The 19,673-nt window shown below is 36.4% G+C and overlaps 1 protein-coding gene across 5 annotated transcripts in view; it reads left to right on the top strand.

The window, feature by feature from the left end:
* TCF12 (transcription factor 12) overlaps positions 1-19,673 on the top strand; it is a 389,433-nt gene that overhangs the window by 182,382 nt on the left and 187,378 nt on the right. For all 5 annotated transcript variants that reach the window (XM_044231896.1, XM_044231897.1, XM_044231898.1 and 2 more), the window contains one exon: positions 16,423-16,525. In XM_044231896.1, coding sequence (XP_044087831.1) covers positions 16,423-16,525 — 103 coding nt within the window. The remainder of the gene's footprint in view (positions 1-16,422; positions 16,526-19,673) is intronic.

Here is a 19,673-nt window from a genome sequence, read left to right as displayed (position 1 = left end):
TCTCCAGAATAGATCACATTCTTGGTCCTAAATCAGGACTCAACCAGTATCAAAAGATTGGGATCATTCCTTGCAGTCCTGAGAGGAAAATACATAGCGATACAAGAAAGGTCTCAGGTACACAACCTAACCCTACACCTAAAGGAGCTGGAGAAAGAACAAGAAAGAAACCCTAAACCTAGCAGGAGAAGAGAAATCATAAAGATCAGAGCAGAAATCAATGAAATAGAAACCAAAAATAACAATAGAACAAATCAACGAAACTAGGAGCTGGTTCTTTGAAAGAATTAATAAGATTGATTAAACCCTGGCCAGACTTATCAAAAAGAAAAGAGAAAGGACCCAAATAAATAAAATCATGAATGAAAGAGGAGAGATCACAACTAACACCAAAGAAATACAAACAATTATAAGAACATACTATGAGCAACTCTACGCCAACAAATTTGACAGTCTGGAAGAAATGGATGCATTCCTAGAGACATATAAACTACCACAACTGAACCAGGAAGAAATAGAAAGCCTGAACAGACCCATAACCAGTAAGGAGACTGAAACAGTCATCAAAAATCTCCAAACAAAAGCCCAGGGCCAGACGGCTTCCCAGGGGAATTCTACCAAACATTTAAAGAAGAACTAATTCCTATTCTCCTGAAACTGTTCCAAAAAATAGAAATGGAAGGAAAACTTCCAAACTCATTTTATGAGGCCAGCATCACCTTGATCCCCAAACCAGACAAGGATTCCATCAAAAAAGAGAGCTATAGGGCGCCTGGGTGGCTCAGTGGGTTAATCCGCTGCCTTCGGCTCAGGTCATGATCTCAGGGTCCTGGGATCGAGGCCTGCATTGGGCTCTCTGCTCAGCAGGGAGCCTGCTTCCTCCTCTCTCTCTCTGCCTGCCTCTCTGCCTATTTGTAATCTCTCTCTGTCAAATAAATAAATAAAATCTTTAAAAAAAAAAAAGAGAGAGAGAGCTATAGACCAATATCCTTGATGAACACAGATGCGAAAATTCTCACCAAAATACTAGCCAATAGGATTCAGCAGTACATTAAAAGGATTATTCACCACGACCAAGTGGGATTTATTCCAGGGCTGCAAGTTTGGTTCAACATCCGCAAATCAGTCAATGTGATACAACACATCAATAAAAGAAACAACAAGAACCATATGATACTCTCAATAGATGCTGAAAAAGCATTTGACAAAGTACAGCATCCCTTCCTGATCAAAACTCTTCAAAGTGTAGGGATAGAGGGCACATACCTCAATATTATCAAAGCCGTTTATGAAACGCAAATATCATTCTCAATGGAGAAAAACTGAAAGCTTTTCCACTAAGGTCAGGAACACGGCAGGGATGTCCATTATCACCACTGCTATTCAACATAGTACTAGAAGTCCTAGCCTCAGCAATCAGACAACAAAAGGAAATTAAAGGCATCCAAATCAGCAAAGAAGAAGTCAAACTATCACTCTTCGCAGATGATATGATACTATATGTGGAAAACCCAAAAGACTCCACTCCAAATCTGCTAGAACTTGTACAGGAATTCAGTAAAGTGTCAGGATATAAAATCAATGCACAGAAATCAATTGCATTTCTCTACACCAACAACAAGACAGAAGAAAGAGAAATTAAGGAGTCAATCCCATTTACAATTGCACCCCAAACCATAAGATACCTAGGAATAAACCTAACCAAAGAGGCAAAGAATGTATACTCAGAAAACTATAAAATACTCATGAAAGAAATTGAGGAAGACAGAAAGAAATGGAAAAATGTTCCATGTTCCTGGGTTGTAAGAATAAATATTGTGAAAATGTCTATGCTACCTAAAGCAATCTGCACATTTAATGCAATTCCTATCAAAGTACCATCCATCTTTTTCAAAGAAATGGAACAAATAATTTTAAAATTTATATGGAACCAGAAAAGACCTCGAATAGCCAAAGGGATATTGAAAAACAAAGCCAAAGTTGGTGGCATCACAATTCCGGACTTCAATCTCTATTACAAAGCTGTCATCATCAAGACAACATGGTGCTGGCACAAAAACAGACACATAGATCAATGGAACAGAATAGAGAGCCCAGAAATAGACCCTCAACTCTATGGTCAACTAATCTTTGACAAAGCAGGAAAGAATGTCCAATGGAAAAAAGACAGCCTCTTCAATAAATGGTGTTGGGAAAATTGGACAGCCACATGCAGAAAAATGAAATTGGACCATTTTCTTAACCACACATGAAAATAGACTCAAAATGGATGAAGGTCCTCAATGTGAGAAAGGAATCCATCAAAATCCTTGAGGAGAACACAGGCAGCAACCTCTTCGACCTCAGCCACAGCAACATCTTCCTAGGAACATCGCCAAAGGCAAGGGAACCAAGGGCAAAAATGAACTATTGGTATTTTATCAAGATCAAAAGCTTTTGCACAGCAAAGGAAACAGTTAACAAAACCAAAAGACAACTGACGATTGGGAGAAGATATTTGCAAACAACATATCAGATAAAGGGCTAGTGTCCAAAATCTATAAAGAACTTAGCAAACTCAACACCCAAAGAACAAATAATCCTGTCAAGAACTGGGCAGAGGACATGAACAGACATTTCTGCAAAGAAGACATCCAGATGGCCAACAGACATGAAAAAGTGCTCCATATCACTCAGCATCAGGGAAATACAAATCAAAACCACAATGAGATAACCACCTCACACCAGTCAGAATGGCTAAAAGTAACAAGTCAGGAAACGACAGATGCTGGCAAGGATGTGGAGAAAGGGGACCCCTCCTACACTGTTGGTGGGAATGCAAGCTGGTGCAACCACACTGGAAAACAGCATGGAGGTTACTCAAAATGTTGAAAATAGAACTGCCCTATGACCCAGCAATTGCACTACTGGTATTTACCCTAAAGATACAAATGTAGTGATCCGAAGGGGCACGTGCACCCAAATGTTTATAGCAGCAATGTCCACAATAGCCAAACTATGGAAAGACCTAGATGTCCATCAACAGATGAATGGATCAAGAAGATATGGTATATATACACAATGGAATACTGTGCAGCCATCAAAAGAAATGAAATCTTGCCATTTGCGACAACGTGGATGGAACTAGATCGTATCATGCTTAGCGAAATAAGTCAATCGGAGAAAGACAACTATCATATGATCTCCCTGATATGAGGAAGTGGTGATGCAACATGGGGGCTTAAGGGGGTAGGAGAAGAATAAATGAAGCAAGATGGGATTGGAAGGGAGACAAACCATAAGTGACTCTTAATCTTACAAAGCAAACTGAGGGTTGCTGGGGGGAGAAAGGGGGTGGGATTATGGACATTGGGGAGGGTATGTGCTTTGGTGAGTGCTGTGAAGTGTGTGAACCTGACGATTCACAGACCTGTACCCCTGGGGATAAAAATATATGTTTATAAAAATTAAAAATTAAAATATTTTGAATGCTTTGTCAAATTTTAAAATTCTTAATGTACATAATGCAAGAATAACTCTTTGACCGACCTACTCATTTAATATAGAAGCTTGAGCTAAGAGGACCATGTTTAGTTTTCAGAAGCCCATTTATCCTTAAAAAGTCATCTCTAAAAGTTAGGGGTTTTGTATCAGATATGTCCGCACGGAGTCTTTGTACCTACTTTTCTTACCTGATGATGAAGCTTTTCTATTTTTCAAAGGAAGTCCTAAAAAAAGAAAAAAAGGAAGTCCTAACTTTTCAGCTGCTGAGAACTCTCCAAGAGAATCTATGTATCTGGAATCAGGGGCATTGTCTTCCTTTGGTATTAGGTAGAAGTAAAGTTTTCTTTCTTCATTGGAATATCTATATGGCATCTGTGGTCCTTTAGCCTGGTGACTACCAGGGGTTCCAGACATCTAGGAGCTCAAGAAGGGATAGTGAGTCTTTCTCTTTTCTGGTTAGCTTCAGTGCTGCAAAAACAAGTCACCAATTTCTGAAGGAAAATTAGGTGTTTCCTCTGACTCTGTTTCTCAGGGTAGGCCTCAGATTGAAGTTGTATTTAAGGCTCTGACCCTAAAGATTCTTATAATTTTTTTTTTTAAATTTTCAGTGTCATTTAGATGTTCACTTTAGTTTATTGGGATAGAGTTACATAGTCTTTCTCTAGAGTTTCCTGTCCCTTTTGTTGTAATAAATATTTATTATTAATTATAGTTGCCATGTCATTTTTATAAACCCGGTCTTACATGGGGCACTCAACCACTAGTCCTAATGGGTTTGAATTTCCTTTTAGGTTCTCTGGGGCCTCTGTTTGCAATTCTCTGCAGGAATTATCTCCGCATCACAGAAGGTTGCTGCAGTTTATTCCCACCTTGGGCAAGGGGAATATTCTGCAGGAGGAATGAATGAATGTACTTGATTATCTACTTACCATAGGAAAATTTTCCATTTCCCATTTTGTTTGCTGTTTTCCCACCAGAATCCACAGGTTCAGAAAATTCTCAAAAGCTCTTATAACTACCTCCACTATTTCCAATACCTCTTGCCAAATTCGGTGGTTTAAAAAAAATTTTTTAATTGTTTTACTGTTGTTGCCTTTTCCTGGCTTAATTTCTTTTCACCTGTGAATTACTATTTCAACAAATAGACTCTTCCTTTTGTGTCACTAACCTGTGACATTGAGACTTTTAATTCACAATAATTCTAGGGAGGAATAGTTATTACTAGAGAGGCAACATTCCATGGTGGGCTCTGGAATTAAATTGCTTGGGTTCAGACTTAATCCTGCTACTTGCTATTGAATATCATGTGAATTATGTAAATTCTCTGTGCTCATTTTCTTATCTAGGTAATGGGAATAACAGTTCATCAGTTGTGAGGATTTGTGATGTTGTAAGGTTTAAGTGAGTAGAACCCTTAACTCCTGTTCTTGCAAATAGCATCAAACGGATGCCCATGCTATTATTGTTGGCACAGTAAACCTTAAATTATATAGATCAAGTGAAGACTTCATATGTATTCCTAAAAGGAATCCCTGATCTTTCATCTATGGCTTATTTACTTTTATTTTCAGGGAACTAAATCCAGGCCACAGATTTACCACCCATATGAGCCAGTTATCAAAGGAAGATTATTCTTTTAATTTGGGCTTACCCTTAAAGATGAGTGGCTTTCTTCATAGGAGCAGGAAGAGGCAGTTTAATTGGCTGAATCCTGGTCAGTATCACAGTGGCTGACAAGGGAATCCAAAAGTATTGTCCTCTAGATATTACCAGGATACACATTACTGTTTTAAATCATGAACTGTGAGCTGTTATGCCTGTAGGGTCAGGATCTAACAATTAGCATAGTCAGCACTGTTGCCCAGTGGCTATGACAGTCTGTATTAACACTGAACGTCAAGACCAGGTAACAAACTGAAACTATTACTGTATTTCTGTCAAATTTTGCTTGAGTAACACCTGGAGTAATGGATGCAGTTTTATTTATAGAACATTAATGTAAACTAAGGGGCTTAGAGAAGATGAACTCATTTAACAAATGTGGTCTTGAATATTTATTATGACAAAAGACGAGCTTTTAATCCAGGTTGGTCTATTTTGGATAAGAAAAGAACTACATAAGGGTTAAATGAACTGATAAGGAAATGTACTCTTGATTGCTTTGTTTTTTACCATCTGGAAAATGCATCACAAGTTACATAAAACTTGTAAGTGGGCTTTAGAAGCTTTCTCTCATAAGTTGGGGCTCTCTGTATAGCTCAGAAACTTTCTGAATTTAGTATGAAATATGAGACTTTTTTTCCTAAATGATAGTGTATTTCTTTTCTACAAAACAGTTCGGCAATATCTAGTAACTTTGAAGGTGTGCATACTCTATAACCTAGGAATTCCACTCCTAGAGAAAATTTCACATAAATTGTCATGTATATGCAAAGAGACTTACTACTGAAGTGTTCATAGCAGTCTTATTTGTAATGGAGAAAAGTGGGAAGCAAGCTAAATGTCACTGAAAGGGGAATGGATAGATAAATTGTGGTATGTTTATAAATAGAATATTATATAGTAGTGACATGTATATACCAGTGCTACACATTTTCAACATGTGTTAGTCTTACATATTGAATGTTAAGTGAGTAAAGAAAAAGGGATACTATTTAGACAACATTTTGAAACATGCTAAATGGTGCTATATGTTAGGGAATGTGCATATGTAATAGAAGTGTTAAGTAATGCATGAAAGCAATAAAAAGACAAACTTAGGATATTGTTTACTTCAGAGGGGAATTCGAGAGAATTCCATAGGGGTTGAGCTGTATTGGTAATGTTTTATTTGTTGAGTGGTGGTTATGTAGCTATTTATTACATCCAAACACCCTGAGCAGGGAGCCCAATGCAGGACTCCATCCCAGGACCCTGGACCATGCATGACCTGAGCTGCAGGCAGATGCTTAATCCACTGAGCTACCCCTGGACACCAAATATTTAAAAATATTTGTTGAACAGGTATTTTATGCTTCATCTTAATCTGTTGACATACAGTAATAGAAGATAAAAGCTTTAAAATATGTAAGAGTCAGACATTTACTGCCTGAGCCATCCTGGAGCCCCACATTTGTAATTTTTTAATAAAATTTTATAGGGGCTCCCAAGCATCTGCCTTTGACTCAGGTCCTGATCCCAGGGTTCTGGGATTGAGCCCCACATCAGCTCCTCAGTGGGGAGTCTGCTTCTCCTTCTGCACCTCCCTTTTTGCTTGTGCTCTCTCTCTTTCAAATAAGTAAATAAAATCTTTTAAAAAGAGACCTTTTATAGGTGTAAACTCAGGATGTTAAATTAAGAATAAACTAAGTTAACAGGTGTCTTAAAAATTTTATATATGTTGCACAATATTTTATAATATAATTTTTTAAGGTAGAGAATTTTCTAATTGAGTTTACTTTTTATTGTTTTTCAAATTTTTGCCCTAAATGGAGCATCTGTTTCTGAACTGGAAATAAGTTAGACTCTGTAAGTTTTGCTAGTTAATGAGAAGCAGCCAAAATCTAAAGATTAGAAACCATCAACAGAATAGTATGCTTCTTGTCTGGAGTTACTGTCTGTCGTTTTGGCAAGAACCACGTAGTAGGTGGAGCTAAAACTAAAAAAAGAAAAAAAAAAAAAAGGAACCTCCTCTGTGTAATATTTCCTGTATTCTTAGAAACATCAATCCTTGTGGTGCTGCTTATTTATAATATTACAAACTAATATAACAGCATTATTCTTAATTTACATTTTGCCCTTGAATTTTATATATGAAATAGTTACAGTATAGATGTGTTAATATTTTTTAATAAACTAATTTATGTTACATCCTTTTATACTTGTAGTACAAAAATGTTCTTCACTTTTTATGTTTCATGTGTTAATGGATTTATGATTTTGATATAGTCATTCCTGAAGAGTTAAGTTTCAAAATCTGTAAGAAGGATGGTAATTGAGAATTTAGAATCGAAAAACCTAAAAGATGGAGACCTATAATATGGAAAAAAAAATTAGTCAGAATTAAATCTCTTAAAAGCACCAAAAAGAGATTTCCTCATCTTTATTGAACTTAATATCAAGGAAATTTACAAGAACTTTAGGAGCAAGACTTACTTTATTTTTTTTAATATTTTTTATTTATTTAATTGACAGAGATCACAAGTAGGCAGAGAGGCAGGCAGAGAAAGAGGGGAAAGCAGGCTCCCTGCTGAGCAGAGAACCTGATGTGGGGCTTGATCCCAGACCCCTGGGATCGCGTCCTGAGCTGAAGGTAGAGGCTTTAACCCACTGAGCCACCCAGGCGCCCCAAGACTTACTTTATATATATGATACTGGTACAGAATAAGACGGAAGCTTCTTATTAGAAGTTAATGATCAGAGTTTGAGTCCATCTGTTTTGTCATCTTGGTTACCCTACACTTCAGTTTTTTAAAACGTAAAATGAGAATCTTGGCTATATTTGCCTCATAATGTTAGTTTTAGAACCCCCTGTGAATTTATTTTGAGGTATATGGCATTTTTATTAATTTCAGTGAGCCCAGTCCCTCACTTCCAGATCTTTAGCAAAACACTCAGCTTAACTAATGTCTCCTCATCTGTACGGTAGATAAAATGAGTGTGAACTATATGGTTTGTTAGGGCTCTAAAATCTTACAAACCATCTGGATTCAGTAATATATTTTTTACTTTTCCCATTTCAATAAACTTTTTCCTGTTATGCCTAGAGATGTTTTGATTTCTCCGTATAGAGAAGGAACTTTGAACAGATGAAATACAGAAACCTTTCTGCTTGTAAACTTTCAAACATGACAAAGCTTTAGGCTAGAGCAAGAAAGCATCAAATCTGTTTCTAACAGATGACATTAGCAATTACTTGGATACATTTGTGAATAAGAGTGGGCTCACTTAGAACTGAACCCATATGTACTTTTTTTAGGTGATCCTCTGGGATCGCACATTCCAAAGTAATTTAAGTCCTTGTACTAAGCAGTGCTTCACGTATCCATCATAGTTTTGGAGAATCCTTTCACCTCTCAAAAGAGTTTGATTCTCCCTCCCCTCACACCCAAGACAATTCAAAACCTGCTGTTCAGTCTGGGGTTACAGTAATTATATGGAACCACTTCCTACCCTTCATCAATAAAAAGTTACCTGGAGGGGTGCTTTGCTGGCTCAGTAGGAAGAGCATGTGAGTCTTGATCTCAGGGTCAGGGTTTGAGTTGGGAGGAGAGAATACAAAAGAAAGAATAATAATAATAATAAAAACTTTTAAAAGTTATCTGGAAGGGTTATTCATCCTCAAGAAAAACTTAAACACATGGGGTACCTGGGAGGCTCGTTGATTAAGTGCCTAACTCTTGATTTTGGCACAGTTTGTGATCTCAAGATCATGAGCTCAAGTCCTGTGTCAGGCTCTGTGCTGGACGTGGGACCTGCTTAGGATTCTCTCTCTCTTTCTGCCCCCCACCCTCACACTCTCCTCTCTCTTTCTTAAAAAAATTAGAAAAAAGAAAAACTTACCTAATGACATGCAAAATTCTCTGCTGGTCTCTTTTGGAATCCTAAAGAGGAATAAAACATGTTTTCCCTTAGGAATTTATGAATCTGGATGACAAAATCTATTTCTCTGTCAAAATTTATTATATATTAGCATCTGACCAGTTAAAGGATAACAGAACCTTCACATAATGAATATTAAGTAGCTTTTCCAAATGTAGGCCTGATTAACAGTGTTAGTTTTTCACTCATTCATTAAATTAACAAATTTTTTTAATTTTAATACTGTGTACCCATTAATGTGCTTGTCACTAGTGTAGAGTAACATGATAAAGACACAGCCCCTGGTTTCAGATAACAATAGACTACTGTGATCGAGTCAACTCACTTCTCTTTTTCATGGGTATTTTTAACAGAGATAATCACATTCAAGGATTAGCTTAAAAAATACAACATTCCTTATCTAGACACTTATTTTGGTAATTTATCATAGGGGTAAATAAAGAAATACAGTAGGTCACTTGTTTTCTTTTAAATTTCATTTGTTTTATTTCTGCATGGTTTTATTTCCATTTTACTTCTCTTTGAGATGTAACCACCCATTGGTACCCAGGTCTGGTCCAAAGCTTTCTGATGGCTTATGGCTTTTAGCTGATTCTACTGGCTTTGACCACATAGAAGCTAGAGGATTTCGATAACTGGTGTGAAATCTTGTGGCTCTTTGAATACCAAAAGTCTGTGGTCTCTTAATTCAATCCAGTTAAATAAACTGGTACTTCATCAGCCTTCTTTCTGCTACTTATTGAGTGTTCTGTAGAAAAGCTCATTTAACCTTTATACTATCTACACCCCCTGCAGCATTATAAAGATTTAGCAGCTGAAATCTCCAATCTGTCATTTATTGAGCAACTGCTATATATGTGCCAGCCATTGTTCTGAGGATATAATCATCAAAAAAACCAGACACAGTCCCTGCATTCTCAAAATCTGTTTGACGTAATGACTTCTAAGTGAAATGATAAAAATGATGATGAGCTTTTATTGTGTACTTACTATGTTCCAAGCACTTTTCCATTTGCTACAATATATTAACTCATTACTCCTTACAACAACTTGTGAGGTGAAGGTAGTATTTATTATTATTCTGATTTTATAGATAATGAAACTGAGGCAAGAAAGATTACTTTGCCCCAAGTCACACAGCTAGCATGTGTGGATGAAAAGATGGAATTCACATCTGCCAGTCTGGCTCCAAAACTTCCACATTTATCCACTACACAGTACTGTGCAATTATAACAGATAATTATGGTATAATTTAAATGGATAATTAAATAGGTAATTTCAGTAAGTGTGAGCAGTGATATAATGGAAATTCTTGCTGTTGTGGGAGCCTAGAATGAATTCACCCAATTTGGTCTTACTAGGGTCTGGGAAAGAGGGGAAGCTTTTCTGAGAAAGTAAATATTGAAATAGACTTTTCCCACCCCGCCCTTTTAAACTATTGAAAAAAAATTGGAAAGAATATTTATAAATAGGATTAGACACTAGTTTTCATACAAAGAAATAACAAAATAGGTTAGAAAAACCAGGAATCTGTTCTCAACCTGGGGAGGTACTCCGGTGATTACACTTTATTTATTGGTTGGGTGAAATAAATTTTTTAATGAGCTATTTAAAAAATTATCTAGTGGTAAAAAGTTCTTATATTTTTGAGGAGACAAATAAGAATAGAGTATTATTATGTAAATAAATAATACTAGGTGCTTTTGTTGATTGTGGTAGGAGAAAATATTTGACTTATGTGCCGTTTAAATTAGTTTAAAAATGGTAGCAGATTTGATTGATTACTTTAGGTCTACTGTCACATTGGAGGAGGGATTACCATTTCTGAATTCTATACCATGAAAAGAGCATAGAAAAAAGTACTAAATGCATTTTTTATAGAACATGTTCCACAATATAAAGGTTTGACAGGGTGTTATGCATTCGGATGAGGCTGTTTAGGATTTGCAAATTAAATTGCAATTTAGATAGATTTTTAAGTATGAAGTTGAACGGTTTTTGTAACCTGTGCAATGACTGATTTTGTCAGTTATTGATATTTTGAGTTCTTTCCATTTTTTTAAAAGATTCATCATTTTGGAGAGAGAGAGCATGCGAGCACAGGGTGGGGGCACAGAGGAAGAAGAGAGAGAATCTCATAAAATGAGTTTGGAAGTTTTCCTTCCATTTCTATTTTTTGGAACAGTTTCAGGAGAATAGGAATTAGTTCTTCTTTAAATGTTTGATAGAATTCCCCCGGGGAAGCCGTCTGGCCCTGGGCTTTTGTTTGTTTGGAGATTTTTGATGACAGTTTCAGTCTCCTTACTGGTTATGGGTCTGTTCAGGCTTTCTATTTCTTCCTGGTTCAGTTGTGGTAGTTTATATGTCTCTAGGAATGCATCCATTTCTTCCAGACTGTCAAATTTGTTGGCATAGAGTTGCTCATAGTATGTTCTTATAATTGTTTGTATTTCTTTGGTGTTAGTTGTGATCTCTCCTCTTTCATTCATGATTTTATTTATTTGGGTCCTTTCTCTTTTCTTTTTGATAAGTCTGGCCAGGGGTTTATCAATCTTATTAATTCATTCAAAGAACCAGCTCCTAGTTTCGTTGATTTGTTCTGTTGGGTTTTTTGGTTTCTATTTCATTGATTTCTGCTCTGATCTTTATGATTTCTCTTCTCCTGCTGGGTTTAGGGTTTCTTTCTTGTTCTTTCTCCTGCTCCTTTAGGTGAGAGAGAGAACCTCAGACAGACTCCCCGCTGGTCAGAGCCCAGGGCAGAGCTCAATTCCATGATCATGACCTGAGCCGAAATCAAAAGTTGGACACTTAACTAACTGAGCCACCCAGGTGCCCCCTCCATTTTTATCATAAAACGGGAACAGTAATTTTTTAGGGTGCATTTGGAAGTATTTTTGACTAAAAATATTATGACAAAAGCTGTATGATAGATGAATCTGGTAATATTGCATATTCTTCATAATGTAGTGTTTATCATCTCATATACAAAAGTCTCATGGTTATCATAGTAAATCCATTTTATAGAATTCAAGATCTGAATTAGGAGCTGTAGGGGATCAGGTTTGACCATTTTTATTAGCATAGTAATGCTCTATCAATGTAAAATACATACCATGGTTGTTCTGTATTTAATGATATTACTGGTTTATTTCCTTTTCATTCCAGAATTGAATATAGCATTCATTTGTCAATTCCATTGACTGATCTACTTGGGCTTCATCTTAACAATTTCTTGCTTTGTTTTTTTCCTTTTGTTTTACTCTAACTCCTCCCTCAGGCCAGTCACCTTCCCCTTATTTTCTCCACTCTTTAATATTCTGGCTGGCCCCTGTATGATTCCGCTATATTCCTTACTGTTCTGTTATCCCCATACTGTATTATGTTATGGCAGTCTTCTCTTTTGCCATTTCTGCTTATGAGCATCCGTCCTCATTGCCTAACTCTATGTGGTACTCAGGGAGTCTTCTGTTTAAACACCAGGTTAACTAACTTCTTCCATTAAAGCTCTATTTGACATCCGTTGTCTACTTAAAACTATATGGAGGAATATATACCTACATACATAAAAATAGTTTGTTATTCTAATTGCTTTAGATTTTTTGGTGAACTATGGGATTTCTCCCTAATTATTCTTACCTGGAAACTTCTGGCGTTTTAATGTGGTTCTTTTTTTTTTTTTTTTTTATAAAGATTTTATTTATTTATTTGACAGAGAGACATCACAAGCAGGCAGAGAGGGAGGCAGAGAGAGAGGAGGAAGCAGGCTCCCTGCTGAGCAGAGAGTCAGATGCGGGGCTCGATCCCAGGTCTCTGGGATCATGACCTGAGCCGAAGGCAGCGGCTTAACCCACTGAGCCACCCAGGCGCCCCTTAATGTGGTTCTTTTTTTTTTTTTTTTTTTTAAGATTTTATTTATTTATTTGACAGACAGAGATTACAAGTAGGCAGAGAGGCAGGCAGAGAGAGTCGGAAGCAGGCTCCCTACTGAGCAGAGAGCCCAATGTGGGGCTCCGTCCCAAGACCCTGGGATCATGACCTGAGCCGAAGGCAGAGACTTTAATGTGGTTCTTATTTGAGGGAGTGATGGTACCTGGCTATTACGTTCCAAGCCTTGAATTTTTCCTGTCTATATGTGAAAGAAATCTTTATTTCCAGATTGTCTTGTTTCTTACTACTTGAAGTGTTGGCTGTGGGCTGGTAGCATCACATCACCTTTGTGGTAGAAATGCAGAATCTCGGGCCCCACTCTAGACCCTGTGGCTCATAATCTGTATTGTATGAATATTGAAGTTTGCAAAGCACTGTTCTATGTATCAACCAGCTGGTTGACACATTATCATGCTGATAAAGACTGTACTTTTCTAGAACCAATCTTACACATGTGACAAAGTGATCTTATTTAAATGTTTCTAAATAACATTGTAACTTTTCATCATGGTTCACAAAAAGTTCTGTTCTGGTGGATATCACTACTACTGTGCAGAAGCAATGACAGGAATAATCTCGAAACAGTAGCCAGTTTGTCTTTGAAGTGAGTTTTGGTGTGTGCTAGATCCAAAACTATGACAGCCATTTATAAGCCTGTTTTCTTTGTACTGTCCTCTAGCATCAGTTTGCATCTGTGGATGAAGGTCTGTCTTTTTTTTTTTGTGCTTCTTGGGCTGTGACTTTTCAAGAAAATTGTATGCATTAAGATGAACCTTTAAGGTGCGCCTGGGTGGCTCAGTTGGTTAAACATCTGTCTTCAGCTCAGGTCATGATCCCCCCGGGGTCCTGGGATGGAGCCCCATGTCTTGCTCCCTGCTCAGTGGGGAGTCTGCTTCCCCTGCGCATTCTCTCTCTCAAATAAATAAAATCTTAAAAAAAAAGAAAAGATGAACCTTTCAGGTGTAGGGAAAAATAATCAAATTTCTAGTAAATTTTTAGTCTTACATGAGCAAAAATTAAGCTTTACTGAAATTTTATATGCTGGTTAATCATATATGTATACAATTTATGAATAAATACATAAGTAATAATGACCCATATTCAAATCTTCCTTGTACGTGATTTTAAAAGTTTATAGACTACTTCTCTGTAGTACGGTATGACAATCCCACATTTTCTGAGTAGACTGGGAAATAATCTTGTTGTAAATTCTGTACTATGTCCTACAGCCTGTGGATGTACGTGAATAAGGGACAGTACTTATTTTGTATGGTTGATCATGAAATAATTTCTGTGTTCTCTGAGCACATATTAATGGGGGCTTAGAGATAAATATGCCCTATGTTAAACTGTATTACATGTGATCTGTGAAGTTAATATACTATGTGTGTATAATCATTTGGTGATATCTTAAAAGTTAGATCTATTTGTATACTTCTGCTTTAGGAGATAGTTAAAAAAAAACTTGAATGTTTTTATTTTTATGATCAGGAAAGAAAAAACGTTCTTTTTTGGTACTTCAAAAATGAAGAGTTCTGAGAGCACACAAAATTAATCTTTTATTATTCTTCTGCATTTAAATGAAGGTGAACAATGTGGCTCACCTACAAACACATTTTTGTTGGCCTTTTTCTGGAGTAATATCTTTGTGTAATGATGGTAAACAGTATTTCAGTGGGTGTTTTGTAGGTTTTAATGCCTTGTTTGGACTTAAATACCTAAAAGTGACAGTGGGAGGAAGTGGCAGAAAAATACCCAGATGTCTGTGAGATAGTGATATGTCACTTAGCACCTCAAGAGTGTTAAGTTTTAAATAACAGAAGTGAACTCCAAGAACTGACCTTCGCTAGGAGCCATTCTGTTTTGTACAGCTTCTGCTGCATGTGGCCGTGACCGAGGAGACTCTCGTTGGGGTTACCAGAGGACACCCTTGTGGTCATAACCAAGTTGTAAATGTCACCAAGATTCTTCTTGAATGTCTATCACATGTGTATCAGTAATTCTAAAGTAGATAAAAATGAAACAAAGATTCATTTGGGAGTTAGCACTCCCAGAAGGTTAGTTTTAAAACAGAACAGCAGAAGGAATTGTGACATGCATCCATAAGCAATTGTGATGACTTGACAGTTATTTTGCCCTCAGTTCCTAGCCCTGTGGTTGAACTGACAGCATGCCGGCGAAGGTAGTGAGGACTGTTTCAGTCCCATAAATGTCTTCTTGAATGTTAGCCTGTGGACGGGATAATGATAAATGTTCAGTGATTGATGATTTTATACTCCCAGGGGATTCTGGGTGATCTCTGGTTTTTGTGAGCCAAGGCAGTTTGCTTCCCTGTTTGGGCCTCTAGGAAGTTTTTCTCATCTTTACTAAAATCATTTTAAGTTAGCAAAAGTGTAGATAACACCTGAGGTTTAACTAACCAGGATTCAAAACCTTGTTTAAAAACAATATGATTCTGTGCTTAGTATGTGTTAAGAGTTAAAAACTATAACAGTTCTTAATCCACAGAGCTTTTGTAACATTTATTTGTAAACCTTAGTATCTTTTTTCCTCCTTTGTTTTTTTTAAACATGTCTTAAGTTATAAAGAGAAACTTAGTAACATCTATTTTGAAATAATAACATTAACTTTAATATGTTCATGGTGTGTGCAATTTCATCTTCAAGACTCAAGAATTTAAATTAGCTGTTTTTGTTTTTGGTTTTTTTTTTTTTAAGATTATTTATTTATTTGACAGATCACAAGTAGACAGAGAGGTAGGCGGCGGGGGGGGGTGGGGAAGCAGGCTCCCTGCTGAGCAGAGAGCCCAATGTGGGGCTCGATCCCAGGACCCTGAGATCATGACCTGAGCCGAAGGCAGAGGCTTAACCAACTGAGCCACCCAGGCACCCCAAATCAGCTGCTTTTAACAAATATTTTCCTTTTCACATGGGTCAGTTTTTCTAGTAGTCTGTCTTGTTATACTTGTATTGTTAAATATATGTTTGCTATTCAGGAAAAGATTCATTTCTAGTATATTGATTGTGGATTATTTTTAATATTTTAATTTAAACTTGTAATTACCTTGTAATAGGTAGGGTTTGTAGACAGAGGAAGGAAGGTAGAAATAAATATTTTCCTAATTTATTACAACTTAAAATTATATTTTCTTAGTTTATCCTTTTTTTTAAAAAATGATTTATAGAACTCTTTTTGGCTATAATGAGTTCATAGGGCTAATTTTTTTTAAGATCATTAAGAAACTACTTTAAAACCTTAAAAGGAATAAAAGGAGCACTTCTGTTTAGTTTTTCAAGTAATGAACAAGGAACTTGGTTAGGAATGACCATTTGTAAGTCTGTATATTAATTAGATGAGTGTCATTATGCTCAATTAGCAGGGCTGCCAAATAATCTCTTTAATACTCTGGTCTTTTTTTTTTTCCCCCCTAGGGTTTTACAGACAGCCCTCATTACAGTGATCACTTGAATGACAGTCGATTAGGGGCCCATGAAGGCTTGTCCCCAACACCTTTCATGAACTCAAATCTGATGGGTAAGTTGGTAATTCTCTGCAAGTAGTCTTTATAAAGCCTCTTTGGTCAGAGACATTTTTTAGTCCTTTATCCAAGAAATACATGTAAGTATCTAGAAAAAAATTCTTGTGTTTCTGGGGGCATCCAGGCTTTCCTTTTTCAGCTCAGTTTGAGGAACAAGCATTCAGAAATATCACTGGTACCAAAAAAAGGAAGCAGCATTGTTTATAAATTTGGCAGTATCTTTGTGATATCAGGCATTTTATGTTTTCTGCTTTCTGGGCAAAGAAGAATTTTGAGACATTTGTAATTTACTACTTTTCTTAACAGTTGAATCTATATGTGGCAATTAAAAATATGATAAAGGATTGATGTTAAGCAGATTTTACTTACAATATTTCTTTTGACAGTTTGTTTAGAACTTAATAGAGCATTTAGAGGTTGGCATTTGTTTTAAGCACTTGGGTTCATATTGGGAATTTTGAAGTTGTGTTCTGCATTAATGAAGTTGTACTTTGAAGGATACTGCCTACCACCTAAACCGGATTATTATATTTTGGCGAAACCTTTAGGTTAGCTTTTCTTTTTATTTCTCTCTTCTCCCTGCAAAACCCGTATCACTCTTTCCCTTACCTCTTTCTCTCTCATGTGAAAGTTTATAGCTGTTCAAGCTAAAGTGATAAGCCCAAGCTTTTTTAACCCCCTAGTTTAGGTGCCCTTTTTTTTTTTTTTTTTTTTTAAAGCAACAGTTTTACCTTTTTGCAGAACCTGATTAAAAAGAACCTGTGTTTTACACCATTATTTTTCCTTCTTGCTTGTGCTGGGCCTGGGCATATTAGAAAACTTTGTTTAATCTGTTTTACTTGTTGTCCGTGGCATCATGTAAATATGGAAATTTGTGTAATTGACATTGATTTCATTACTTACTCTGTTTCTTAAGGACGTGACCTATATTATGGTCTTGGAATTGTCCTTTTAAGACACAGCCATGCTAAACTAAGTGGATTATCCAAATCCAAAATCCTGGTGGTCTGCAATTTCTTTATAAATGGTTTTGCTTTGCACAGTCTTTGTTTAATTCCCTTATCCTCTATAGAGTGTTGAAGAGACTGTCTGATATTCTAGTGTGGATTTTGCCTAAAGCAGTTACCACTTTCAAGCCAGAATCATTGAGTATGACATAAGAGTTAAAAATCTAATGAGCAATAAAACTTGTGTGTAAAATGACAGTTTGTTTTAACATAAATGCAAATGGAAATCATATCATCCCAGGTAAAAATCAGAATTAAATTGAGAACAAAATAATTATCCTTGCATTTAGTCGGGGAAAACTTTTTTATCTTTTAAGTTTTCTGTTGAACTTACTATCAAAGTAAAATAGATGTGACACTCCAAATAATTTCATTCTATAGTATATCTTTTCCCCAAGTAGCATTTAATTTATTGTAAATATGGTGGAGCAAACTCAGTCAGTTTTTGTAATTTCAGATTGAACTAAGCTTTCTTAGTTGAGGCTATACTTCTTAAACGTGAAAAATCAGAAATTGCCCTTTCTAAAATGTATGTGTTTATATTTCTTCTTAGCTAACAGTTATGATTCTTTTTTTTTTTTTTTTTTAAGATTTTATTTATTTGTCAGAGAGAGGGAGAGAGAGCAAGCACAGGCAGACAGAGAGGCAGGCAGAGGCAGAGGGAGAAGCAGACTCCCTGCCGAGCAAGGAGCCCGATGTGGGACTCGATCCCAGGACGCTGGGATCATGACCTGAGCCGAAGGCAGCTGCTTAACCAACTGAGCCACCCAGGCATCCCGACAGTTATGATTCTTAAGCCCAGTAGAATCGCATCATTAGCATAGCTTTGAGCCAAGGTGACTGTTAAAATTGTGGGGATAAGTGTGAGAATTAAATGAATTCTAAGAAGTATGCTTGTCAGTCACTTGGTCTGAGCATCTGTTGGCTAAAAGTATTTCTGTAATTCAGTTTGAGGTAACATTTTCTTAAAACAGCAGTTATGAGTGTGTGCTTGTTGGTTTTTTCAGTTTACAGATAACTATTAGAATACTTTTAATAGTCATGCATACCCTGTGTATTAAATCAGCATCTAAAATAAGTCTTAAAATATTATAAAAACTCAAATTTATAAATAGATCAATCTCTTCACAATATAAGTAAAAAAAAACCCTGCATTCATCTGAACTACACTGTACAATTAATCAGGCGAAGCTACATTTTCATTTTAAGTTGTAATTATCAAGTCTTAAAAACGTTTATTTACCTATAAAGAAGGGGGAAATGAACCCTGAATAGATTAGGCAGATATTTTCAAAAGGATTTCACTGGTCATTGGCAATACCTAATTTACTATATTTTTTCCCTTTTATTTTCAATAAAAATGATCAAATGAGGTATCTAGCAGTTTTTTTTTTTTTTAAAGATTTTATTTATTTATTTGACAGAGAGAGATCACAAGTAGGCAGAGAGGCAGGCAGAGAGAGAGAGAGGAGGAAGCAGGCTCCCTGCTGAGCAGAGAGCCCGATGCGGGACTCGATCCCAGGACCCTGAGATCATGACCTGAGCCGAAGGCAGCGGCTTAACCCACTGAGCCACCCAGGCGCCCGGTATCTAGCAGTTTAGTGTAAGCACTTTGCATGACAGTAACTTGCTTTTGGAAGTTATTATCTCCTGAATTGTAAAGTAGTTCCATACAGCAATAGGCAATCCAACTTGATGAGTTGAAGGAAATGAACTGTTACATATCCAAATATGTGGGTTGATAGCGCTCGGTAGAATTACAGTGGATAGGTTACTTTTCTAGCTATTTGATAATTTATGCAAATTTCAGGCTAAAAACCTATGTTGTTAAAGCATGACTAAGATGTGCATAGCAGTATTAGAAGCATTTGGAACTGTATAGTTCCAAATCCTTCCTAATCATCCTAACAGGTAACACTTCACAGTGATGCCATGAATGAAGAATGCTCAAAAACAGTTAAAGCTAATAGGAAAGCAGTCACATATTTCATTATTGCTGTCAACATATAAAAATACCATTAAGGCTGGGGAAGAATCATATGCTAGGGGATGTTGCTATTTTTTTTTTTTTTAAAGATTTTATTTATTTACTTGACAGAGAGAAATCACAAGTAGTCGGAGAGGCAGGCAGAGAGAG

This window comes from Neovison vison, chromosome 13, assembly GCF_020171115.1.
Source record: "Neovison vison isolate M4711 chromosome 13, ASM_NN_V1, whole genome shotgun sequence".
Lineage (NCBI taxonomy): Eukaryota > Metazoa > Chordata > Mammalia > Carnivora > Mustelidae > Neogale > Neogale vison.
The sequence above is the reverse complement of the archived record's forward strand: the minus strand, read 5'-3'. Positions and strand labels throughout refer to the sequence as shown.